The following is a 27,979-nucleotide window of genomic DNA, read 5'->3' as shown; positions in this document are numbered from 1 at the left end:
AACTTGCGGGGCCACTAGTTCTTAAATAAATAATAAATAGAATAAATAAACTTCCTTACTATCTCCTTAATATTCATATATTTTTAAATATTAAAACTATAATAAAGCGTTAGAATCCTTGATTTGAGAAAACAAGAACTGCAACGTTTAGTATACGATAAGTGACCGTCGTCACTAGCCACTAGTGGACGCAGCGAAGGGAAAGATCTACAAACAATAAAAAAAAATCAAGGTACGGACACCTTAATAGAAATATTGCTTATATTTTGTAATTTTTGTGCAAAAATGAAAGTTGTTTTAGAAAACTATAATATAGTAAAAAAGTATAACTGCAAATTACCTTAATATATAACGTGTACTGTTATCTCGTATTTAAAATAATTTTATATTTACAAAAAAATACTATAGGTTTATTATTTTTGAGGTTTATTGATGTTTAAATAATAAATACATTTAAAATTTAAGCCATTTCTTTAAAAACAAAACTATTTTAATACCTAATGCATAAAAAAATACATATCTAATTAAATATACAATAAAATATTTTATTGGCTAGCAAATGTATGTTTATTTTAGCACAGTTTTATGCAAATTTTTCATTTAAAATAGTTCTCATATATCTTACTAAATAGATATTCTAATAAACTAATTGAAATTTAAATATTTTTCTATACTAATTTACTTGTGTAAATAATATTTATATATATAAACAAGATTACGTAATTATTGCATTTTTTAGCTTCCATCTATGTTATATACAATATATGGATATACAAAGCCTCCAATTTCCCACTTCCCACCCAATCGAGCCATAGGTTGTTAGTGGTGAAACTCAACGCCGCAGTTTGTTTTAGCAAAGCGAGGACATCTAGTGTTAAGACACTCCGTTCCCCACGCACCACCGAATTCTGGAGGCATTGCGTGTTGAGTGGCGGAATTCAACGCCGCCCTTTGCCTCGACACTAGAGCGAAGAAATGGAAATATAATTTTTGAATAAATATTTTATTTAAATCAAATATTTATATTATTTAAAATTTAAATGGAAATAATTTAAATATAATCATACCCCGAGTGTGTATCACAAACAGACTCACTGCGCCTAGATGACCGCAAAAATCAATTCAATAAATAGTATTTGCGATTCATTTCTTTTATTCATAAAATTGAATAGCATACTATGATCTCGCCAGCGGCTTCGCCCGCTTGGACTGCGTAATTATCTGTACATCTACTCAAAAGGTTCTAATTGATTTCATTGCATATTTAGATAACCATGTATAACTATAACAAAGGTAAATTCTATCGAAAATTAAAAAATAATAAGAGTGTTTAGACACTACGTCATTCTCTGACTTATCTACTATGCTAGAAGCTGAAGCAAAGATACTTTCTAGAAAACGTATAAAAATTTTAAACTAACGGGATTGGAACTCGTCCAAGTCCGCCCCCGTAGTAAAATTTTTATTAACACGTTTACAAAAAATATTAAAATATTTAAGCAAAGATCTTTTAAAAGGATAATATTAAATGAAATAACAATAATATGATTAGATAATAGAGAAACAAAAATGACCTTGCAATATAATAACACGGAAAAAGCTTTGACATGTCATGGAAATATGTTCTATACTGTAGTATACTAAATTATATGTTTAGATTCTACATATATATTATATATATCATTCATTTATAACATATATTTATTTTTAAGTTTTAAGCCAAATGGTATTTGATTCCTAAAGTGTTTTTTTAGCTTCACGCTGTATCCCTCATGCAGCAGTTGGGGAGGACCTAGTAAGACACTAAGACACTCCGCTCTCCACTTTTCGTCGAATTCTGGAGGCATTGCGTGTTGAGTAGTGGAATCCAAAGCCGATTTGCCTCGACTCCAGAGCGAAGAAATGAAAATATATGTAAATGTCCCATTTCCTCGAGTGGATACTGAACCCATAGCCTGGTGCATTTACAATCGTACGCTTGAGCTTGGGCCATGACTGGCTTCTGTAAAGTGAATTATTTTATTTGATATTATGATTTTTTTTAATATTTTTTTTTTACCTTAAAGATGCCTCACGATGGTAAACAAGACTTGATTGCTATAAGAGAATGGATGTCAAAGGAACCTCACTTACCTCAAGATTTATGTATGTTTTAGATGGCCTAATGTTTTTAAATTATAGTCAAATTATGTCAAATATATATTATAAAATTTAATGGTTAGCACAAAATAGATTTGAAATTGGTATATAATTTCTTTTTGCTTGACGCTAAGTTAATATTTCTGTTGAACTCTGGAGGCAAGGCGTGTTAAGTGGCGGAACTCAACGACGCCCTTTGTCTCGTTACCGGAAAAGGGAAATGAAAATATTAAATATTACAATCCCCCTACATCCCCCTAAAATTTAGAGAGAAAACCCATCTTTTTTATATATTTTTAAGACATAAATGTACTTACACTTATATTTATTTAGCCGTTTCACAGTTTCAGACGATCAGTTACTCTACAGGTTCTTGCATACTTGCTACTTCAGTTTAGAGGGGACCAAGAAGTACATTGATAAGTTTTGCACCACGCGAGCCCTGATGCCCGAAGTCTATACCCGAAGAGATCCTCTACTGCCTGATGTGAAGAACATAATTGATCGCACGTAAGTATATTATAATTTAATTAAAAAAATATGGAAATAGGTAAATAATATTAAAACCCTTCCATTTTGTATTTTTTTTCTGTTTGAATGAAGCTTTAAAAATTTTCGATATTTTTTTTATTCTCTTCTTTGAACACATTATATATGTTTATTTACATCCGCCGTTCATATTTGCTAAAGAAAATTACCTTATTGTACTAACTTGGAAACACCTATTATATATTTTAATACGTATAATTTAACATAATGTAAAGTGTCACCATATTATGTTATTATTTATAACTATTTTCTATTGATAATTGTTTTTAAACAGTAAAGTAGACCTTGTATGCTTCCACCGTGATTTTGTTTTCCATACAGTGGAATCCAAATCCTTATTGTTAAGGTACTCCTTTCTTAAGTTATCGCCGAATTTTCAAGACATTACGTTTAGAGATGCGGTATTCAACGCCGCACACTATCTTGTTACCAGAGCAAGGAAATGGAAATATTAGATAATTCATTGCCCTGGGAGTTGAACCCACAGCGACCCGTTTACAGCTTACTGATCGGAATTACTAATATATATATAACCATTCCAGTGCTATAGCAACATATCCATTCCAAGACAAAGAGGCAATATTCTTCAAATTTGACGAGCCCACACCAGAAAATTTCTTATTTTACGATTTCTTGAAAACTGTAGGAATACATAAAGACGCTTGGATCACGTTCCACCCCCATTATGCGGACGAGCATTATGTTGTCATCGACTTGTCATTTGTTTCTTTGAAATTAATTCCGAAATTGAATATAGTTTATTTAAGGGATTTCCTTATGTTTTTGTTGGTAAGTTAATATAAAAAACTTTTTTTTAAATATTTTATATATTGAGATAAATATTACTTACTGATCTTTTAATATAATATTAATAAGAAATATAAAAAAAATATAAAAGAAAATCTATACATTTACAGATTTGTGTTTCTGTGTTTTTATATACTTTTACCTATTTTACAGGAATCAATGCCAATACGAGTAAAAAAAATCATAGGTATAAAGGCACCCTCGTATTATGAAAAGGTGTACTCACTTATACGACCAATTTTGCCTTCTGAAGTAATTGATATTGTAAGTATTAAAAAAATATTCTAGAATTAAAATAAATATATTTTAATTTCGAGAAATGGCAAGGCACGGAGTTGAGTTTCTTCACTTTCTCAATATGCAATGTTTCAAAAATTTTGCCTTAAATTGCAATTTAAATGTTTTAACAAAAGGTTCCCTATGCCTACCCTGCTATATTCAAAATACAGAATGAAGGTAAAAAAAGAAAAAATAAAGAATAATAATTGAACATAATTCACGTGATAGAGAAAATTTATTTAAATTGTCTTTCATAAGATTCTATGAAAGATACTATTGTCACACTTGGCAGAAAATGTAGTGCTTTTTTCAATAGCCTTGTTTAATGGTCAGCATACAATAAGTTAATTTTCTATGAAATTTCTTTTTTGAATTAGGATTAGGAAGTATTAGGGCAATGAGAATAGTATCACGTTTAATGTAAATAAATAAAATAAATCCATAATTCAACTTCACGCTGTATCCCGCACACAGCAGTGTAGGTAGAGGGAAGAGGGAACCTTGTGTTAAGACACTCCATCCCACTCTCCTCCGAACGTCCATTCAGAGGCACAAAATGTAGGTCACCTTGCGCCACCACTGGCCTCACGTCTAATGTAAATAGAAATTAATTGTTGATATATTTTAAGATGCACTAAATTGAATAACACTAGCTATCCTTGAATTATTCAAATAGTGCAAGCCAAAAGGATATGTAAATAAAACTATTCGAGATGATGTTTTAATTTGATAATACAAAATATATAAACAAGTTTGTAATAAATTTGAACATATTAGCTAGAATAAATATTCCTTATTTATAAAACTAATAAAAACGATATTAAAATAGTTTCCTCAAAGTTTTTTTGTTTTGTTTTTTCAACCACGTGTTTTTTTAGTGGCGTAACTTAACGCCGCGCTTTACAAAAGTCTTTGAAGTCGAGCTATAATTCAAAAAAAAATTTCAGATCCACATTCATACGAACGTTGAGAGTTTATACCAGTATATGGATCAAAAATATGTGCCTGTAGAGTATGGCGGCGGAGCTGGAAGCTTCCATAAGCAAAGCGAGGAATGGAGAAAAAAAATAGATGATCACAGGTAATGCACATTTGATGGTTTTGTAGATTTTTTGGTCTTTGAGTGGAAGATAGAGGAGTTTTCAGAGCAACATATAGGCTATCTTTTCTTTTTATCTCGGAATTGCTGATTATGGGAGTTTGTACGACGATATTGTATACAAATAAATAGGTCCTCTTAATATTTAGTTATTTAAACATTTTCGTCTATCTGTTGTTTGGTCGATCTAATCTCTGGAACAGCCGAATTAATACTTATAAGGCCTTTACTGGAAGATATAAAATCGTGGAGAATATTCTTCACGATTTTATATTATCGAGTTGTGTAAAAGCGTAACAAACACTTCCATTAACATTTATGTTATTAATATTATTATTTCTGATCAATATATATGTACTTTCTATTATTGTTTCAGAAAGTTTTTCTTAAATGATAACGCGTGGAAGGCTGACATGGAGAAGAAAGTAAAATATAACACATTTGACAGCTCTATGAATGGCTCCTTTAGAACTCTATCAATTGATTAATCAATTGAATTGAAAATTATATGTTTATTAAAGTAATGTTTACCTAATTTAAGTGGAAATCTAATAGTCGTGGTGCAGTGGGCTAGCGTTTGCTTGTAAACGCACCAGATCTTGAAAATTCTTAATGTCTTGATACTCTTGGTTAACAAAGGTTCCCAGGCTAGTTAAAGGTTCCGTCTACTAATCCTGCTATACAGAAAAGGGCGTGAAGTTATTTTTACACATGTAGATTATATAAGAACCCTATTTAATAGCCATCTTAATAACAACCAATATTTATATTTTGGCTTAAATGGAAATCGGCATAAATATTAAAAATATCGATAATAATTTGTAAGCAAAGGAGATATATATCTTGCAATTAGTTATCAGTTAAGCAAGTTTTTGAAGGTCAGAATCGATTTCGAAAAATGAAATATTCTGTTACAAAACAAAAAGTCAAAATATTATAATTACTTTACAATTATTATAATAAATGGAAATTATGTTTTTTCTAAAGACAACCTTATTTATGACTTAACAAGTTCCTCCATAACAGATACGTGTCGCAAGATGACCCACTCGTACTCAACTGACATCTTGGTATACAAAAAAAAAAGTTTTTTACAAATGACTTCTGTTTGCCATAAGTTTTGAATATTTCAATGTTATTTATAATTTAATGTATTAGTGTTAAGCTTATTTTTTTATCTTAATATGATAGAAATAAGGGATAGGTCACTTTGTTATTACTTTCCGCTTTCTTTAGATAGAGAGTTTGAAGCATTTAATATAAAATATACGAATATGTATAAAATTAAATTTTCATTTTATTCATAACTAGCGGACGCGCGCAGCTTCGCTTGCGTAATTAGGGGTGAATTGTAATAAACCACGAAACATGTGTTCAATGAAATATGTTTAAGAGTCTAAATTTCAAATTTTTAAAAATCGGTGGCGATTTAACGATTTTTCCATACAAACTTTCAACCCTTTATTTGCACCCTTAGGGGGTGAATTCTAGAAAACCATGAAACACATGTCCAATTAAATATTTTTAAGAGTCTAAATTAAAATTTTTATAATAATCGGTGGCGTTTTAAAGATTTTTTCACACAAACTTTCAACCCCTTATTTGCATCCTTAGGGGAAGAATTCTAGAAAACCATGAAACATGTGTTCAATTAAATACTTTTAAGAGTCTGAATTTCAAATTTTATAGAAATTGGTGCCGATTTAAAAAAAATCTATACAAACTTTCAACCCCTTATTTGCACCCTTAGGGGGGCAATTCTAGAAAACGATGAAACACGTATTCAATTAAATACTTTTAAAAATCTAAATTTCAAATTTTATAAAAATCGGTGCCGATTTAATTTTTTTTCCATACAAACTTTCGACCCCTATTTTACCCCTTTAGGGTTAAAATTTTTGAAAATCCCTTCTTAGTGGATATCCAGATTGCGAAAGTAAACTTTTGTCCAAATTTAACGTTTCTACGCACAGTGGTTACGGCTGTGCGTGCGTCTTACCTCAGTCAGTGAGGACAAGTCCTTTTATATATATAGAATAATCCATACCTATATTATAAATTCGAAAGTAACTCTGTCTGTCTGTCTGTCTGTCTGTCTTTTACGCAATCTGGGCCAAACCGCTAATTTAATTGTGATAAAATACTCATATAGAGATACTTGAGGGTCCCGGGATGAACATAGGATACTTTTTTTTCTCATATTTGTAATATTTTCGATATATAACAATATATTAAAATATTTATTAATTTGCATGCAATTTATTCCGCCAAGTTAATAACAACCGTCGTTGCTAAGCAACTATTTGCAAAGTTTGTTGTTAGAAAACGTCACCCAAAATGAGTTTGCTTAACGCATCTCTATTGAAAACTGAAAATAATTTGATAAATATATTTAACTAGCGGACGCGCGCAGCTTCGCTTACGTATTTAGGGGTGAATTCTAATAAACCATGAAACATGTGTTCAATGAAATATTTTTAAGAGTCTAAATTTCAAATTTTATAAAAATCGGTGGCGATTTAAGAATTTTTCCATACAAACTTTCAACCCCTTATTTGCACCCTTATGGAAAGAATTCTAGAAAACCATGAAACACGTGTTCAATTAAATACTTTTAAGAGTCTGAATTTCAAATTTTATAAGAATCGGTGCTGATTTAAATTTTTTTCCATACTAACTTTCAACCCCTATTTCGCCCCTTTAGGGTTAAAATTTTCCAAAATCCCTTCTTAGTGGATGTCCAGATTACGAAAGTAAACATCTATCCAAATTTCACGTTTCTACCATGAGCGGTTACGGCTGTGCGTGCGTCTTACCTCAGTCAGTGAGGACAAGTCCTTTTATATATATAGATAAATATTCGTATAGTATAAACGGGCGTAGCCGCGTTCGGGTCCACTAGTAATCTATATATATAAAAGGACTTGTCCTCACTGACTGAGGTAAGACGCACGCACAGCCGTAACCGCTGGTGGTAGAAACGTGAAATTTGGACAGATGTTTACTTTCGTAATCTGGACATCCACTAAGAAGGGATTTTTAAAAATTTTAACCCTAAAAGGGTGAAATAGGGGTTGGAAGTTATTATGGAAAAAAATTTAAAACGCCACCGATTTTTATAAAATTTGAAATTTAGACTCTCAAAAATATTTCATTGAACACATGTTTCGTGATTTATTAAAATTCACCTCTAATTACGCAAGCGAAGCTGCGCGCGTCCGCTAGTATTATATATTATAAAAAGTTTGCATTAATAAATATTCGTCTACGTCACTAACTTCGAGGAAGTTATAATTAAGACATGTTTACTTTCTTAAAACATTTTTGGATACATTTTTTTTAAATGTTGTTGTTAATCTTGACTATTATTTTTTCTTATATTTTGTGAACATATAAATATGATATACTTAAGAATATAGAATAATAAATAAATAAAATATCACATAATTCTTTGTAAATATTTATTTCTTAATATTATAAAATCTAGATAACAGTATAAATCTTTCTTTTTCTTAATAATTACGTATAAAAATTATAAAAATAAGTAATTATTTGAAAAAAATATAATAATTGTGATCTTATATAACCTTATACACTATATGTATATTTCTACTACACTGACTGCCACAAGGAAAATTCATGAAAAAAAATATTAAAGTACATATTTATACCTCACCGTTTAAATTACGAAGATATTAGCAACTTATTTTTAAACTTAACTTGCTACTAATATAATAGAATTGCACATAAGCAACGAGAGTATAGCAAAATAACTAAACAATTTTACCATTTTATATTCTCTTTTACAGACCATATATTCATTAAGGCCAGTCGTGGTACAAAGTGTGAATGTAAATTAGACTGGTCCTGAGTTCGAACTCTACTCGAGGAATTAAAATATTTATTTAAATGTATATTTTCATTTCTTCGCTCTGGTGCTCGAGCAAAGCGTGGTGTTCAATTTCGCCAGTTGACACGTAATGCCTTCAGAATTCGGCGGAAAGTGGGAAACAGAGCGTGTTAACGCTAGGATCCCTCTGAATACTCTGTTGTGTGCGGGATAGAGCGTGAAGCTAATTTTGTTTTTTTTTTTTTATTTCACTAGGTATATCAAATTATCGTGCTATAGTTAGAATGTTTATATATATATTTTTTCTTCTTTCTTTTTTATGCTGAGGCACTCGTAATATTATGTGCAATATATTGGAATATTTATTTAAACAAAAATTTGCCATAACGTTCAATAATATAAAATTTTATATTTACTTTTGTTTATAACATTTCTAGGAAGGAACTAATTCAGATGTTATATTTATTTAACAGTTCTATATATTGTATAATAATATGATAATTTAGTAATTCATCAGTCAAAAGCGAGTGATCTGAAAGACCCTGGCAGTTCCTTGACTTGTGCGTTTACGTTATCAGGTCGCAGTGATTCATCCACGGCCCAATTCTTGTCGTTCGCTAGGAACCAATCTCTGAAAAGAATAGAAAGGTTCATTAGAACTCTATCAATAAATATCAATAAATTTATATAAAGAAAATTTATACAAAGTTTCATAATATAGTAAGTAAGGTATTTAAAAACTGTTAAAAATATTATTTAATGATAAAATAAAACATTTAATTTCCTCAAGTGGACCTCACACACGTCCTATCGCGTAAACAATACCTCTTGTACTTCTGCGACTGGGTACAAATTAATATAATTTCAAAATATTTACTTTTTATTAATTTAGTTATTTATACTAATTACTTCAGAAATATAACTTAATGTTTTCACAGAAACAAAAAAAAACAATACAATCGACAGCAAAAAGTTTACAAATTAATATAAAATAAATTGCCATTGTTTAATTTTATGATTTTAAAATATTCGTAGATGATAAATAGATAATATTTTGATTAATATTTCTTACAATTACTAATTTTATATAATTAATTAAATTTACCTCTTAGCTTCAATACGTTTTATCCAATATCTTTTAATCTGATCAATTGAACCTGCGTTTCCACCATATTCTGAAGGCAGCAGCTCCCGCGGCACATCTTTGTATAACGTGTCCGAATTTGGTTCGTGGAACTTTATCTAAATGTAAAATTAGCAATACTAATTACAGAAATAAAACCTTAAGGTTCAACCTTGCAATCACTGTATTTTTATTAGCTTCACGCTGTATCCCGCATATAGGCAGAGGGAACCTGGAAGTCTAGTTTTAAGACACTCTCCAATGGCCGATGGATTCTGGAGGCAATGCGTGTTGATTGGCGTAACTCAACGCCGCGCTCTACTTTGTTACCAGAGCAAAGAAAATTAAAATATAAAATATTTCATTTCCTTGAGTAGGAATCGAACCCACTACCTTTCACGACTGCCCGCCCTTCTGTAATATACCTACACATTTAATTTTATTATGTGCGTCATCGTATATAACAGGATGTCGGCACGTTTTATTGCATTTAAGTTTTATTTTATCATACTTATTCCTTTTTATAAATAATATATTAAGAAAAACTATATAATACATCCATTAATTACTATATAAATGACAAGGTCAATCTCAATTTGAGCCGGATAAAAAACTTGACAAGGAAGATCTTTTCGTTTTCTTATTAAATTATATAAACTCTTTGTTTTATTTCTCAGCTGCGTTACTCATATAATTATAGGTTATAGCGGCCCGCCCGTGGCTTCGCCTGCGTGAAGTGCGTTATTTTTAATTTCTGTCTCCATGAGTACCTACGTTCTATAAGTGACGTCCATGCAAAATTCGAAAGAGATTCCTAGCATTTGTAGTAATGAAGTTTCATACAAACTTTCAACCCCAAAAACATAGGAGTCGAATATTGCAAATTCCCGTCTTAGCGAGGACCTACGTCCTATAAGTAACTCCTATGCAAAATTTGAGATTCCTAGTACATGTAGTTTCTGAGATTTCGTGATGAGTGAGTGACCTTTCGATTTTATATATATATAGATTATAGATTAAACAGCCTACCTATGTAATAGATAACTCTCTTTTAGTTTATATTCGCACCTCACGCATATATTTCGATTCCCAAGAGTGCGGGTTCAAATCCCGTTACGTTTACTTCTTTATGTTTTTAAATAAGTATATTTTCAGTATGGAAAATACTTTTAAAAAATTTAATAATGAATGAACATACCATTTTAGCAACTTCTGCCTTGAGTAAAGGTTTACAAAGTGCATATATCTTGCTGATGTACGAAGGTGCGTTGATGACGTGCACTTGCTTTAGCCGGACTGGTATTGATTCCTGGAATAACAATTTAACTGTTAATTGAATTTAATTAATTAATTAATTGATTTACATACTTTATAAAATATGCAATGATTAATTTAGGTTCCACGTATTCATACATTTTGAAGTCTAATTTCTTATTTTATTCCTTTTCGATAAATAAGATAAAATTAATAATATATGATCAAAATTGAGATGTTAAAAAACTAAATCCGATTCACGCTGTATCCCGCACACAGCAGAGAAGACAGAGGGAACCTAGTGTTAATTTTGCGTGTTAAGTGGCGGATCTTAACCTTGGACTTTTATCTTGGTGCCAGAACGAAGAAAAAAATAAATAAATAATAACTACCTAGAATGGGGATTGAACCTACAACCTTCACGTTACAGTCACACTCTTGTCTGCGCCACGACTGGCTTATTTAAGCGTATTTTTATATTCATTTTTTTATATACTTATATATAGGTATTTGTTCAACGTGATTCATTTACTTAATTTACTTTGTACTGAGTTACGTATCGGCCATTCGCGCAAAAAACTAATGTCTACTAATATGCATATAGCGTGCAACTAGGTATCATTATTACACCCGCATTGTTTTAAAATGGACGTGATTTAAATTCACATATTATATAAACGATACGTCAACATGTTATATGTATATGTTTTTAGTTATTCTGCTATTAACAGGCTCTTCTCAGCAGAACTGCCTACAGAACCGGTGGTAGTTTTTTGTTGACGTCTGTGGTCATATAAGGAGAGTACTGCTGCAAAATCTACTGGTTGTGGTTCGATACCCACTCGAGGAAAGGAAATATTTATTTAAATTAATAATTTCATTTCTTCGCTCTGGTGTCGAGGCAAAGCGCGGCGTTAAGTTTCGGCACTCAACAAGCAATTCCTCCAGAATTCGGCGGAAAGTGGGGAATGGATTGCCTTAACACTAGGTTCCCTCTGCCTACCCTGCTGTGTTCGGGATACAGCGTGAATATCTCTTTTAAAATGATATAATGTTTTTTACTATTCAAGTGTTCATATTATAATTTTTGGATTGTCTCAACATCTTTTGTAAAATATCATTAATTATAATATGTTTTTTAAATTATAATAAATGTTACTTTAAGAAAATGTTCTTAGTTATAACATTTACATTTTGATTTCATTTATTTGGAATCTAACAAAAACACATAAAAAATTGTTTACAAAAACTACTGATGACAGAACTCTAACAATTGTATTAAAATTTACCTTGACGAGATGTGAACGTATATATCAATTATAGCTCTTTTGAGGAAAACCCTTGAACATGTTATGGAAGAGGTGGCAAATCTAAATTATTATATCTGAACTATTGTTATTTTAAAGGAGTTTCATTTTATGGAGAAAAAAGATTTTTTTATGGGGTAAAGTAGTGCTGAAAACCTATTTTTAACATCCGCCAATTTTAAAACTACGTGTTGAGAACTCAAAGTCTTGGAATAACTTTATTGGCAGGTGGAATATGGATATGTATTATACTAAAAAGTATTGTAAACGCTGTTTGTTTCCCAATTTAAAATAAATAAAAAATAAAAATAAAAAAATAAATATTAAATTATTTCAACCTCGCGGATCGAACCCACAACTACAAAAAAGTTAATAGTTTTTTTGTAACATTATGTGCTACCAACCTGCGTGTACGTCATATATTTTCTTAACACTGACAAATTGACTTTTCCTATAAATTTCAAAGTAATATTCGCAGAATCGAATATTGGTATTTCTCCAGAAGGAATGTCGTCCTCTTCAGTAAGCCTGGTGTCAGCTAGCATGAAGAACGTCTTGACTGCGTCCACGAAGTTGAATAAGTCGTAGTCGGGATTGTTCAAACGGTAGATAAACACTTTGTAATTCTCTTTAGTTTTGTTTGGAAGTGGTAACATGTCACTGTAAATAAAATTTTAAAAAAAATTGAAAAATGTAAAGAAAGTCAGTTTCACGCTGTATCCCACAAACACCAGGGCCCATTTTTCGCCGAATTTTGGAGGCATTGCATGTTGAGTGGCGGAACTTAACGCCGCGGATTGCCTCGACACCAGAGCAAAGAAATGAAAACATAAATTTAAATGAATATATTTCCTTGGATTGAACCCACAACCAGTCACGTTTATTACACACTCGTGCACCTGTGCCACGACTGGCCTTAAAAAAAATAGTTAAAATATATTTATATCAAATCTTATAGCATTTTATTTTTGCTTTAAAAATCACCATGTTAATCATAAACCTTTTTATTTGACTATAGACTGTTATAAAAAATATGTTATTCTTCGAAAGTAAGAGGTGAAGCTTTAGGTTTTTGTTTAATATGTAAATCACTATTAGAATGACGCAAATTGTATAAAAAACAAATTTCATAGTTTAATTAACAGGTTTGAATGGTATTTTATGGGTTAATTCGTACTGTACGAACAAGTCTATGATAGGTATATATTTTATATCTATAATAATAATATTATATTGTCATTTATTCTTAAGAGTAATATTTAGGATTCCGTACCTCAAAAAGAAAAAACGAAACCCTTTTAGGATCATTTTAGAATGCAATGACAGAAAAGTAAAAAAAAGTTGTTCTATCTTTGAGATTAAGTTTAATTGCAAAAACGTAAAAAATTGGTAAGTCTAAATCTTTAGGAGAAATTCATATTTTGTCTTAGTCGAAGGAAAACAGGTTTTTCAAATCAATAAACATATTTTTCCTATAGGTAAAAAATTAAATAAATCTTCACAAATGGGGATCGAACTCACAACCAGTTGCAACCAGTCATATTTAGTGCCACTACACTAGCAGTGTCTTTCGTCTGGCTTTCTAAAGGTATAGTCAATAAAACATGTCAATTCGAACACAAATCTTAAAAGGGCTTTGCCCTTGATAATAAAAACATTGATTCATCCGCTTACGTAACACCGTAAAAAAAGTTTACGACAATTTGCGTCATTATTTGGTTATTATGTTTTTGGACCATATTAAGAAACGTCGTGCGACCTTTCCCAAAATACGGTTAATGTTTAATTGTATTTTAATTTTGAAAATAAATATTCAATTTTGGCAAGACTTCATTTAAAAATAGAAAGCTACTTTAAGTATTAATAATATTTAATGATTCGTAGCAACCTTGTGAATGGGGCTGATTCAACTTTTTAAGAAAATAAATAAATACAATACAGTACGTCACGCTGTACCACAGCTGGGTAGACAGAGAGAAAACAGTGTACATTCTGTTCCCCATTTTCTATCGAAATCTACAGGAATTTCGTGTTGAGAACTCAATTTCCTTCGCCGCCTTCCAACGCCGCGATTTCCTACTATCCTACTAATATTATAAATAAGAAAGTTTGTAAAGATGAATGTTTGTTACACTTTCACGCAAAAACTGCTAAATGGATTTAGATGAAATTTTACAGTAACAGACCTTATGCGTGCAGAATAAGACAATTTATTTAAGAATTATGTATAATTTGGCTATAATATAAAAAGAAATTAAATCGGGTAAAGCCGCGGTTGAATCGCTACCAATAACATAAACTTTGAAGTGAATAATTTTATTTTTTTAATAAGCAAAAATATTTATAAACGTGTACACAATGAAATATATAATAATTATAAAATATATAAAATAATACTTACGTAATTTCAAAAACTCGTCTAATTTCCGGTGACCACGGGTCTCTCTTAAGGAAAAGCTCGGGCGCCGTAGAACGGATGGTGAAGAACAGGTCTATAGTTCGCTTCACGCGCTCCATACTTTTGCGGCAACTTAAGTAGAACCGATGGAGCAGTATTTCCTCTGTTATAGAAAAATAATAAGTTATCAATGATAATAAAACGATTAAATATTTTATTTTTAGCCTCCCACTGTATCCCGCATATATCGAGATAGGTAGAAGGAACCTGGGAACCTAGTGCTAATACACTCCGTGACCCATTCAGAAACTTCCGTTTCCTTTATAATATCACTAAGTATTTCACTCAAGACGCAATACCTTGAAAATACAGCGAAGAATAGGGAATGGAGTGTCTTAACACTAGATTCCCTCTGCCTAATCTGCAAAAATTGAAAGATGTATACCAAGATACTATTGAAAAACATTATATTAAAAAGATATTAACAATTTCCAACATAATTTTTGCCGATTCATGTAATATTTACAACTTAATAGACTCTAAAGAAATCCGCTTTTTTACTTAAATGATAATAATTGATGATCTCACATTAGGCGTCAGTATTAAAATATTATAATGTTTTTTGTATGACCGGTTTATTTCGTCTTGTATCTTCTTTGAATTAACATATTTTATATGTACCGACTTATTTATTATCTAACAGAAGCGGTGGTAGAGAATTCAAATCTTAATAATATTTTTTTAATTAGTTTAACGTTATATTCCGTTTGAAGCAGGGTAGGCAGAAATAACCTAGTGAACCTAGAAATCTAAATATTGCGTGTTGTGTGTATATATGTATACATATTACATATATTTCATTATTTGTTTATTTTTACATAATAAAAAAAAGAAAAGAAAAGAGTAATCACTCACACCAATTTGTTCTTTATAAACTTAAAACCTGCTTTGCACCGAGCCGAACGAACCCATTAAGGACCTCACAAGTGTTACCTACACACTTATAAATAAATAGTTGGACGTAAAGGACCAACTAAGCAAAATATATTGAAGTGCTTAGTTCTAAAAAGTACAAAATAATACAAAAATATTTTTTGGTTTGAAATATAAGCCTATTTCATTTAAAATAAGTCCGTTCCGCCTAAGCTTTACCCGCTTACGCCTCTATCTTGGTGGAAACCAGGCTTAAAGCATTCTTTAACTATTACTAGATGTGCTCTTAAGTGTACGTGACTATTAACAAGCAATAGATAAATATAGATGTAGGATATATGTGTATATTATGCTGTAAAGTAGTTAATTTTTATTAATATTATAAGTATACAGATATTTTTGTTTCCTTTTATTTGACATTTAGTCGTAAAAATTGTTACTTCTGGTTTCTGAAAATATATATATTAAGAAACAATATAAAAGACAATAATAATAATTTATTCTGAGGCCGTCATGGCGCAGCGGAACGAGGAAGTGATTGTAATCTGACGGTTCTGGGTTATGTTCCCATTCAGAGGAATTAATTATTATGTATTAATTATTTATATTTCTTCGCTCTGGTGCCAGGATAAAGGTCCAACATAGAGATCCGCCGCTCAACACACGATACCTCGAAAAAGTGGTTGGAAAGTGGAGAGTGAAGTGTCTTAACACTACGTTCCCTGAGCCTCCTCTCCTATATGTGAGATAAAGCGTGAAGATTTTATTCTGTTATAAATTATTAATTAATTACAAATTTTTATTACAATGTAATCATAATATATATGTACTCCAAAGAAACAACGATAATAATTTATTACAATTAATTTATTAATTTAATTAAGTCCTTATTAGTAAAAACTTAAAACAATATTATGAACTTTTGCCCATTTTTCTGCCATCTACAGTCAACTTTAGCGGCCACAACTGGTTGACCGTACTGTACTAAACGTATGTCATAATTACATATGAGCGTGAGCAACTGCTTCGCAACGAATTTGTTACGGTTTCTAATGTATTTAGCAACAAATAGTTAACTATAGTTGTTAACTAAATTATACAACTATTATATATTTTTCAACTGTTATTTATTTTTAGAATCAACCACCATAGGTCAGTGGCACAGCGTGAGTTGTGGGTTCGATTCCCAATCGGGGAAATGAATTATTTAATATTTTCCTTTTCCTCGCTCTCAAGTGTTTGTGTCAAGAAAAAATGGGGAATTCAATTCTGCCACTCAACACGTAATATCTTAAAAAAATCGACGAAAAGTGAGGAACGGGATGTCTTAACTCTAGGTTCATGTACAAAAATAATCAAAATTAATAGATTTATATGTCGCAAAAATCGTAATTCTATGTAAGAATAATCAAAACATATAGTTATTATATATTTCTATATTATTGACAAATGCATAGAGTTGACGTAACTAATATATTCAGTATGCACTATGCGCGAAGACTTACATGGAGCAACACTAGCATTACATAAAGAGTTTTTAAACTTTTCAACAAAATTGTTATTAATTTATCTTTTACGTAGAATTTTTTTCTCATTGTTTTTGCTTAATCCTGCATATAGTATTGTTTGCAAAAATAAACTAAAGGTTATTTTACACTCTATTCTCTGCCTCTCTCTCTTTCTCTCGAATTCGCGTCACTGTAGCGTAACTTAACGCCATGCTTTGTCTAGACCAGAGCGAAGAAATGAAGAAAGAAATGAAAAAATGAATACTAATATACAATCGAGGTCGTCGTGGTGTTGTGGAACAATTGTGTGACTGTATCACGACGGTTGTGAGTTCGATTCCCACTCAAGGAAGTGAGTTCAGTCACTCAGTTCAAGTTCTGCCACTCAACACCCAATGCCTCCAGAATTCAGCAGAAAGTGGGGAACGGAATATCTTAATACTAGGTTCCCTCTGCCTACCCTGCTGTATGCGGGATACAGCGTGAAGCTGAATAGCGTAAAATACAGAATAATCCAGTATTAGATTAAATAAATAGTTGTTAAAGGTCATCTCTAGAGTCAAGAGTGAAACATCTCCAAAATGAAAGGAGGAACATTAGCCTTAGCTATTATCGTGTATATTTCGAAAACAACTTTCACCGCTATACATTTCTCTATGGATATTAACGCTACATAGTAAGTAGCGTTTGGCGTTCTGTTCATGTTCCTAGAAAAACTTACACATTTAATTTTATAAGTTACTAGCAATCCGCCCGCGGCTTCGCCCGCTTGAACTTCATGATAATTAATTTAATAATCTGAATTACTTCCGTATTTAATATATCATGGGAAAATAACACCTATATTAAGAAGATCGGTTAAATAACATTTTTTCCCTATAGGTACACAAATTCATAACTATTTTATTGTAAGTATAGATAAAAGGCTACTAGAACTTATAAAATTAATTATTTTTTTATTTTGCGTAATATTTTTTTTATTTGACATTGTAGCTACTCTTCCAAACATTTCATACTTTCGATATCAACGAGAGTAAAGCTCGCTGTTATGATTTTAATGTTTTAACAATATTATTATAATAATCTAGTATACATTTTAATATTATTTAATTAAACGATACTATTAAATACTAGAAACTTGTATTGAATTTTTCTGCACAAAATAACTGCTTATATTATTAATAAACCATCTATATTTTCTAAATATTTACATACATCGTACTTTCAACTTTTGTGTTCAATTTTAACGTGACCTCTAGCCTCAAGCTACGATATAAAGACCAAATGTCATATAAATTAGTGAATTCCTATAGAATTTAAAAACGTTTGTTGTATAATAAAATCATATAAGAATACAATAAAGTTTATTCACATGTTTTATGTAAGCTATCAGAAATTGTATTTGCTAGTTTATTTAATGAGGAAAAAAAGATAACTTTAATAAGAAAGTTAAAGATATGTTTATATGTATATGTATATATTACTCATATGGATCTCAAATCACCCCTCCCTATTTAAGTAACTCATTCTCTCTTATACTTAAAGGCAAAGAGACGTTTAAAGAGACTTCAGACTTGTAGATCTATTGTGTTTTTTAACATTTTTATAGTTGTTAGGCCCACACTAAGGAAATAAAAAGATGAAGGTATGAAGTTTTGTCAGAGCACTGGGACGGTTTCCAAAGAGGTACAGGTTCGAATATTTATACGTTTTTTTAAAAAGTATATGTCTATTGTGCTCTCTAATATGTTATATACGGGTGGGTAAATGAGGAACAGAAGTATCTTAACATTAGGTGCAGGTTCCCTCTACGAAATACAGCGAAAGCTGAATAAAAATTAATATGATATTTAATGTTCGATAAATTTTATGATATTTAACTGTACTTTACATATATAAAAAAATAGGTTAATTAAGTTACTATCATATGTAAGTCAACCCGCGATCTTTAACCCGATATACGTTACTTTTACTCTTTCCAAAACATTGCAACGCTTAAATCGTGATTCTCGACCCATAAAATGATAGTAAAGTGTTCTTTAATGATGGCATAAGAGATTTCTTTTTCGCCTTCATTCAGTTTAACTCGTCTTCAAACATATGATTTACTTTATTCTTCTATAGGTATATTATTTTAATTTAAAATCGTTAAAATAAAAACCAAAACCGTTCAAAATTGTTTTGCCGATCATATCACACTTTTTAAAGAAAACAGCACTTGTTAAAAAAAATACATTCCAGAGTGAAAAATCCCCAGAACATTTACACCCACCCAATATCCTCCACATCAATTACACCCATTTATTTTAATTTTAATTCGATATTTCATAATTTCAAAAACGAAATTTCAAAATTGGCTTTCACCTGTCTGTGGCTTCGCGCCTTCGACCTCGGTCTAATAAAGAAATAACTAAGTTGTATCTTAGTGTAAATGAAAATGTGACTTAAATTAGGAAAACAATTTCATTTAACTTTAGTAACGAGACAAAGCGCGGCGTTAAGTTCCGCCACTTCAGAGCATTGCACTTTCCGCCGAAAACAGATTTCGTGGAAAAGTAGGGAACGGAGTGACTTAACCATAGGTTCCCAGGTTCCCTCTAAAGCTAAAAAAATATAACTTCAAAATCTATTTTATACTCACCAACGTCATGTGGCAAGTGTGGTTGCTTGTTAAGCCAGTCCCTTATTGCGACTAGCGCTTCCGCCGATTCTACTTCTTGGTCAGGCATTGTTGCAAACTGAAACACATATTTGATATCATAAATAATTGAAATAATATTTGAAAGTTATTTGTAGATTTTAGTACTGAAATTAGATAGACAGTATGAATACTTTTAATATTTATGCCTAAATTGTATTTTATTTCTTATTACACGAAGTTGAATTCCGCAATTCAACACGTGAGGAGTTACGTGTTTTAACACTGGGTTCTCTCTATCTACCCTGTTATATGAAGGTAAAGACTCTAAAAGATAGATGTCAATAATATAACGTAAAAAAAGTTTTTGTTTTTGTTTAAAATTGCTTAAACTTCTTCTACACACAAACTAAAGATATAGTAATATCTCATAACATCGATTATAAAATATAGGAAATAAAATCAATAAATATTTTGTTCTTGAAATAATATAATTTAATAAGAAATAGGAAAACACTATGATTAACAATAAAATTATCTTGTTCAATGTCCAAGGTCAAATATGTCAAAATATAAAATATAATATTCAAATTTAATAAACATAATAAATATTATGAATAATTAATAATTATATTTTTCATTTTATATCTGTTAAAAAATTGCGGCAAATAGGTATTTAAGGTAGAGACGTAATGGCAATAAAGACAGTTTGGTTAGAAACCTACCCTATATAAATAGCAATTTATAAATAATCAGTTTGTGAATATATGTCAACTTTTATATTTTTTTTACCCGCTTCACGCTGTATCACGCTTAGAGCAATGTAGCCAGAGGGATCCTGGTGTTTAGACACCGCGTTCCACTATCCACCGAATTTTCAAGGCATTGCGTGTTACCGGAGCGAACATTAAATTATTATTTATTAATAATTCCGAGTGGACATAGAACCTGCCTCAACGGACTCAACATTTGTCATAGTAGATATTAAACATACATACGAGTATGTTTAAACTTGAATTAGGAGAAAATTAAAAACGTAGACATTAAAAGTCACATGTTGAGTGCTGAAACTCAACGCCGCGTTTCTTCTTACTAGAACGGAGAAATGAGAATGTTTTAAAAATGATTATTCTATCGAGTTAAAATCGAATACTCGATCATCGTGGTTTACAATTACACTCTGCTCTATTGCGCCATAATGACCACAAAAAACATATTTTGTGGCCATTCGTGTTGACCATATCGTTCAATTGTCAACGTTTAACGACGACTTGGATTTATTTTACAAATTATCTATACTAATATAATAAAGCGAAAGAGTTTGTTTGTTTGTTTGTTTGTTTGTTTGTTTGTTTGTTTGAACGCTAAGATCTCTGGATCTACTGGTCCGATTTACTATGTTTTTGTTTTGTATGAAAGCTGCATTCTTCAGAAGTGCTATAGGCTATATAACATTACATTACACATATATACTAATATATTAAAATACTTTCTAATTTGACATGCAATTTATTCTGCCATGTTAATAACAACCGTCGTCGCTACGCGACCGCGTTCGTTACCGCGTCATTTTGATATTCATCCTTATGAAAATAAATATAATAGTCACTTTTAGCATTTCATCTAGATTGAAATTATATTTCTATAGAAATTATATTCTTATATTTCAAGCAGGCGTAGCCGCGTCCGGGTCCGCTAGTATATAAATAAAATTAATATAATTCTCTAATTATTGGCTGGCACTTTTTAAGGCTGTCAACGGCGACCGAAGGAGAAAGATCGCTAACGTCACTCTGCCCGATGAATTCTTTACTATCGGATATTGTTATTCAATGATGAATGATTCGGATGAGTAAATGTATTCTGTGTTGTTATTAGACTGCTAGATAATTCCCTTGAGTTGTTTAATAATTATTTGAGCCTTGTTTTAATTCATTACCTTTCTCACTTTATTTAATATTTTCAATAGTTTCTTACAATATATATATAAAACAAGCATTTAAAGATATAAATGCTTCAGCGAATATAACATGGCTCTATTTAGTTAATAGAATGAAAACAAATTACATAGTTGCATTACTAAGGAAGGAAAACCCATGTTATATTCTACCATTATAAGCAATTAATTTAATTGTGTATAACCACATCCATTGTTTTAATCATTTAGATACTAACAAGTTATATATAACGTGACCAGATGTCCCGTTGTGAACGTGACCGTCCCGTTTTTAGCTGGTGTGTCCCGGTGTCTCCACGGACGGCACCGGGAAGTAAAAATGTCACGTTTTTTAAATTGGCACGAAAATTTGATCGAACTACGTTTCTCTGTTAACTATAGTAAAAAGTCCATGCGCATTGCCAAAAAATAGTAATGGAATGGAAAAACCCTTAAAAACAAACAAAAGTAGAGGCAATTCGTGGCGTAGGAGTACAAAGTGTTGTTTTGTGGTTGTGGGTTTGATCCCCGCTCGAGGAAATGAATTATTTATTTAAAATTATATTTTTACTTCTTCGCTCTAGTGTCAAGCCAAGGCGCGGCGTTAAGCTTCGTCGCTCAACACGCAATGCCTTCAGCGGAAAGTGTAGAACATAGCGTCTTAACATTAGGTTCCTTCTGCCTATCCTTCTGTGTGCGGGATACAGCGACAAGATGATATAACAAAAGTATGAAAACTTCAATGTCCCGTTTTGAACGGAATAAAGAATGGTCACGTTAGGTATAACTATGTAAAGCCTTACATATATACCTTTCCAAGATCCTAGTGAACATAATTATATTTCTCGCTACTTATTTGAAATGCCAAATGAATGGCAAATATATTTACATCGAATAATATATATTTTTTTTGTTATCAGCTTTTAGGTATTGAAAATTCAAAGTCACTCGAAACTTAAAGGAATAAATTCAAGTCGAAAAAGTTGTGTTAATTTTATTTTTCTTCCTATTAGTGTAGTTTGTTAATTTTAAAATAAATTATGTTAATCTTTAACTGCTTTTGTTTTTTTTTATTTTAAAAAACTACTGAAACAATCTACTAAAGAGTCGTTGCCCATGTGCACAAACATATATACATAGTAAATGTTAAAGGTTGTTTATTCGATTCCCTCGAGGAACTGGAATATTAACACTAGGTTCCCTCTGCCTTGAAGCAAAAAATAGAAATCTATAAAAGTTACTTAATAAATCAAGAAACAGGTTGCTCGGACACGTTTATTTTTATACAAATGTTAAATATATAAAAGTATTTGAACAAATTAACATACCAGTATTATTCTTTTAGTTAAACACAAACTATATATTTCACGAGTCTTCGAGCAGATATCATCAAAAATAATTGTTTAACGCAATTACTTACATTACGTATGACGAAATAAGGAAGATAATTTCCTTATTTTTTTTTCTTAAAAGTAATTTATAATTATTTTAAGTAATTTTACTAAAATTCTTCATTAACTGCTTAAAGCTTGAGTTATAAACAGGTTTAAGCGATTAAGTAACTCAACCCATTTAGTAGTTTGCAGCTTTAACCAACATCTAAAGAGTTTTGAAACGTATCCAAGGAAATATTGCAATCGATAATCTAACTGAGTATATCGAATGAAATCGACGCTACTTTCTCAATGTTGTGGAATTTCAGATAGACGAAGCCAGTATATATTTCAATCAATCCATCAATTATAACTATATGTTTATAATTTTTTTAAATACATATTATATACAGGCCGGTTTTGTGTTCGATCCCGACTCGAGGAAGAGAAATATTTATTTACATTTATATTTCCATTTCTTCGCTCTGGTGTCGAGGCGCGGCGTTGAGTTATGCTCAGCACGCAATGCCTCCAGAATTCGGCAGAAAATGAGGAACGGAGTGTCTTAACATTAGGTTCCTTCTAGTTATCCTGCTGTATACGGGATACAGCGTGAAGCTGATTTAATTTGATTTGATTTAATTATATATAGAAACTAAATTATTTAATGAAAGCTACGATAAAAAAGAAAAACATATTATAAAGAGAAAACAAAGTTTTAAAAACTAATACATAGTGTTAGCGGAAAAAAATAAATTGGATTAGGAAGGATGGATAGATTAATAAGAAAATGCTTTTTTAACAAGAGTTGGTGAGCATGATAAGCATTTACCGAGGACATAAAAGTCTACGTTCTGGAACTATTTAAGACTAAGAAACCAGAACTACCAGAACTAACCAGAACTAAACTATAAAGATTAAAATTATGGCATCTTGACAAAAGCTTCAGCATGATGGATGATGAGCCATCTCCACTTAACTTTCCACCGGATTCCCTCTTTCTCTCTTTCTCATATAAAAATGAGTATGAAATGGAACTCTTAGTTTTTAATCTATATATATAAAATCGAAAGGTCACTCACTCATCACGAAATCTCAGAAAGTACATGTGCTAGGAATCTCAAATTTTGCACAGGAGTTACTTATATTACGTAGGTGCTCGCTAAGACGGGAATTTGCAATATTCGTCTCCTGAGGGGTTGTTTTTGGGGTCGAGAGTTTGTATGAAACTTCGTTACTACAAATGCTAGGAGTCTCAAATTTTGCATAGACGTCACTAGGACGTAGTCATGGAGACAGAAATTAATAATAACATAGTTGACGCGGGTGAAACCGCGAGCGGGCCGCTAGTTAGTGATAAATGCAAGATCTACTATAGTTATAAAACATAACTTAAGGTTGAAGTTTATAAACTTCTACGAATTAAAAACAAATGTTAAATATTCTTATATTATATATATTCTTATACTCTGTATATATTTAAAAAACCTGCTTCTAAAACACTCAATCACTCTTTTAACCTAGGTAGGTATTCTACCTAATTTAAATATTAATTAGCCCTCTCACTTTCTCTATGTTAAATTTCTTTACATTTACATTTACTCACTCGTATGTTGTGGGACTGGTAATGCGACAGTCAGTGGGTTCGATTCCCACTCGAGGAAATGAAATGGTTAATGTTTTTGGGGATACATAATATTTTCATTTCAGTGTAGTATGAAAGCCTCCAGAATTCGGAAAACTGCGAACAGAGTGCGTTTACACTAAGTTCTTTCTGCCTACCTCTCTGTGTGCAGGATACAGCAAAAAGTTAAAAACATGTTTATAATGCGAAAAAAACCACAGTGTATTTCGCTCATGAGACATTTTTTGTAATATGTCTAAGATAAATGTCTTATATTATAAGACGGCCTTGATACAGGTACGAGTATGTGTGACATTCTCAAGGTCAAAAGGAACGACACGATTTAACAATTGTAAGGCGTATTTTATATGTATTTATATAGGATCTTTTGTAAGCATTACTATTCTGAACGAGTAAAACGTAAGGTAATTTATTACGTTTTATTACAATGTTGCCAATTCTCTTCTTATCCCAAGATTTCGATGTGAACTGCAAAATAATGAAAGTACAGTACGGTCAATAGGTCGTGGCCGACTTGAAGATAGCTGTAGATGCTGGCTGCACAGATTCGATTTTAAGATTTTTCTTACTTTATAATAATAATAATAATATTTTCTTCCAGAGACAGCGCATAAGTCAACAAAACCTAGCTATATATGTCTTCTAAATAAATTATAACGTCTTCCTAACACGATAAATTATTTTTTACGTATTCATTTATTTATATTGTTGTAGATATTCTAGTATATATTCGTGTATTTCTAGCTTAGAACTATAGTAAATATTTTGATTTACATTGGCAGTGTCTTGTCGTGAAATGGCAATATTGAAATATTGTGATGCTGTAGCGTACGATGAGCTAAATAAACATACCTTAGTTGAAAGGAAAGCGATTATAGTACATATATAAATATGTAAAGTAAATACTGTAAATAGTTAAAGTGTATGGAACTTCTAAAATGAACAATCATCAAAACTTTTGGAAGTCATAACGAATTTAAGTTTATTTATTTTCAGCTATACGTTTTTCCCGAAACAGGGTAAGCAAAGAGAATCTATTAAAATAATAAGGCAGTGCGTTTTTCACTTCCGTGAATGTGAAATGCTGAGTGATGTATGATGGAGTTGAACGCCGCGCTTCAGTTTTTACTTCATTGTTTTAAGAGGGATCGAATTGACAACTATTGCGTTTATATTGTATAGCTACCCGCTTCGCCACGATAACTCTTGATGTCATTGAACTAAAACTGAATGACAAATCAATTAATATGATATGAAATTTATATAAATTGACGATATTTGCAGCAATTAAAAATAAGTAGCATAAACAAAATATAAGATAAGAGTAATTACTTTATTTTTATTTCATACAAATTTACTGAGCCATACAGAAAATGGCTGTACCTAATATTTATACTTACACATAGCAATTTTAGTGAAACGTTTTAAGCTTATATGTATAATTATTTAAAATTAAATTAAATTTCACATTCCTATATATATAATACTGCATGTTCTAAAAAACTTAAGAGTATTTAAGAAAAGTTTAAATATTTTAACAAAAAATCGTTAGAGAAAGTCACAAACTTGTAAATTGTTTCTGTCTTCTTACGTTTACATTCTTTTATTTCGTTGAAGTATTAGTATTCCAGATGCGTTAAGTTTCCAATTTTTAATTCCTCATACATTTATGTATGGTATTCAGACCAGGTGAGGCAAGGATATTTCGTTAGTGTACATATATAGTACCTTGCCTATTCTATGAGGCTGTCGTGGCGCAGGGGTGCAAGTGTGTGACTGTAACGTGATGGTGGTGGGTTCGATCCCTTCTATTATTTATTGATATTTCATTTCTCGGCTTTGGCACCAAGACAAAAGCCAAGCGATGAGTTGCGCCACTCAACCCGCAATGCCTGGAAAAATTCGACGGAAAGTTTGGAACGGAGTGTATTAACACTAGCATCTCTCTGCCTACTCTGTTATACGCGGAGTACAGTAAGAAGATGATTATTAAAGTTTATCAACTGAACCTCATATATATGCTCTAAATGAAAACATGATAAATAAAAAAGTAAATAGTTATATTAATTATATTTTTTAGGCGCATTGTGCATTGGTAAATTATAACTATACATACATTTAATTTTATTATTATAATATTTACAGGAAACAATCGAGTCCGTGATTAATATTTCGTAAATAATTACCTAATTATCTGATCTGATAAAAAAAAAATCCACCAGAAATAAGACAAAACAGATAAAGATAATAAAAAAATAATAATTGATAGGAGTTATATGTAAGTTTAGGGTTAAAATGTGTAATACCATATCATTGTAAAAATATTTATATAAACATTTTTTTAAGCAAAATATTATTTCAATTAAAACTTAACTTACTTTAAAATTAAATCCTTAGTTAAGTTGTATAACAATTAGTTAGTATTCACTCGAAAGCGTGCACTTAGTAGATAGTGTTTACTTGTCAACGCGCGCGTGTAGTGTTAACGGCCTCTCGAACCGAACTAAACGCAACATAGAGACTGGCCGTAAACTCGTAATTCGTAACTCTTGCTTTCACGATAAAGGCGCTCATCCATTAATTAATACTTTATAATGTTATCTTACTTTGCCCCTTTGGCTTTTATTATCAATGCAATTTATAATTAATTATTTTTTATTGAATTGACATTGAGCATTTTAGATAGCGGGTAAATGATTGAATGCTAGAATAATAATTCATGTGCGTGATCACTATACATTTATTTGTTGTTAGCTTCATGCTGTATTCGACACAGGTAGAGGGAACCTGGGATACAAGACAGACAGACAGGAACGGAGTCCTGTGAAGACACTGCATTCGCCACTGGCCTCCGAATTCTGAAGGCATTGTGTGTTGAGTGGCAGAACTCAATGATGCACTTTGCCTCGTTAGTAGAGCGAGAAAATGAAATATTTTCAGAGGAAATGAAAATATTAAATGTTTCATTTCCTCAAATGAGAATCGAACATACAACCTTTCACATTTACAGTCGAACGCTTGTGTCTCTGCGCCACGACTGAAATAAATAAAAGACTGATAAGAAAACTAGACTAGACTTTATAAGTTTCGTAAGTTCGATTATAAAAGTAACATTCTGTATAAGCTCAATTCTTAAGTTTT

The 27,979-nt window shown here is 31.1% G+C and overlaps 2 protein-coding genes across 2 annotated transcripts; one reads left to right on the top strand and one right to left on the bottom strand.

Moving 5' to 3' along the window:
* Positions 1-17: 17 nt before the first annotated feature.
* LOC146539485 (clavesin-2-like) lies at positions 18-9,356 on the top strand. Its single transcript, XM_085184975.1, has 7 exons — positions 18-232; positions 2,067-2,145; positions 2,484-2,649; positions 3,231-3,477; positions 3,649-3,759; positions 4,722-4,855; positions 5,250-9,356. Exons 2-7 carry the CDS (start codon positions 2,067-2,069, stop codon positions 5,359-5,361), a joined length of 849 nt encoding a protein of 282 aa, XP_085041101.1. The 5' UTR covers positions 18-232; the 3' UTR covers positions 5,362-9,356.
* LOC146539484 (alpha-tocopherol transfer protein-like) lies at positions 8,321-27,368 on the bottom strand. The gene is made up of 7 exons (XM_085184974.1): positions 27,217-27,368; positions 19,888-19,984; positions 14,809-14,968; positions 12,812-13,067; positions 11,045-11,155; positions 9,829-9,965; positions 8,321-9,354 (listed from the first exon to the last, which is right to left on the bottom strand). The coding sequence occupies exons 2-7, from the start codon at positions 19,973-19,975 to the stop codon at positions 9,237-9,239; spliced, it is 870 nt and encodes a 289-aa protein (XP_085041100.1). The 5' UTR covers positions 19,976-19,984; positions 27,217-27,368; the 3' UTR covers positions 8,321-9,236.
* Between the last annotated feature and the right edge of the window lie 611 nt (positions 27,369-27,979).

The sequence above is a fragment of the Heliconius melpomene genome, chromosome 4 (assembly GCF_056956725.1).
Source record: "Heliconius melpomene rosina isolate 202511_hmr_F chromosome 4, ASM5695672v1, whole genome shotgun sequence".
NCBI classification, from domain to species: Eukaryota; Metazoa; Arthropoda; class Insecta; order Lepidoptera; family Nymphalidae; genus Heliconius; species Heliconius melpomene.
This window is presented reverse-complemented; position numbering and strand designations above follow the sequence as displayed.

Coding starts and splice junctions, on each gene's coding strand:
- LOC146539484 (XM_085184974.1), bottom strand. CDS start 19,975: ATGCCTGACCAAGAAGTAGAATCGGCGGAAGCGCTAGTCGCAATAAGG. Junction 14,969..19,887: donor ACACTTGCCACATGACGTTG/GTGAGTATAAAA, acceptor TTTCTATAACAG/AGGAAATACTGCTCCATCGG. Junction 13,068..14,808: donor AGACGAGTTTTTGAAATTAC/GTAAGTATTATT, acceptor TTTTATTTACAG/TGACATGTTACCACTTCCAA.
- LOC146539485 (XM_085184975.1), top strand. CDS start 2,067: ATGCCTCACGATGGTAAACAAGACTTGATTGCTATAAGAGAATGGATG. Junction 2,146..2,483: donor TCACTTACCTCAAGATTTAT/GTATGTTTTAGA, acceptor GCCGTTTCACAG/TTTCAGACGATCAGTTACTC. Junction 3,760..4,721: donor CTTCTGAAGTAATTGATATT/GTAAGTATTAAA, acceptor AAAAAATTTCAG/ATCCACATTCATACGAACGT.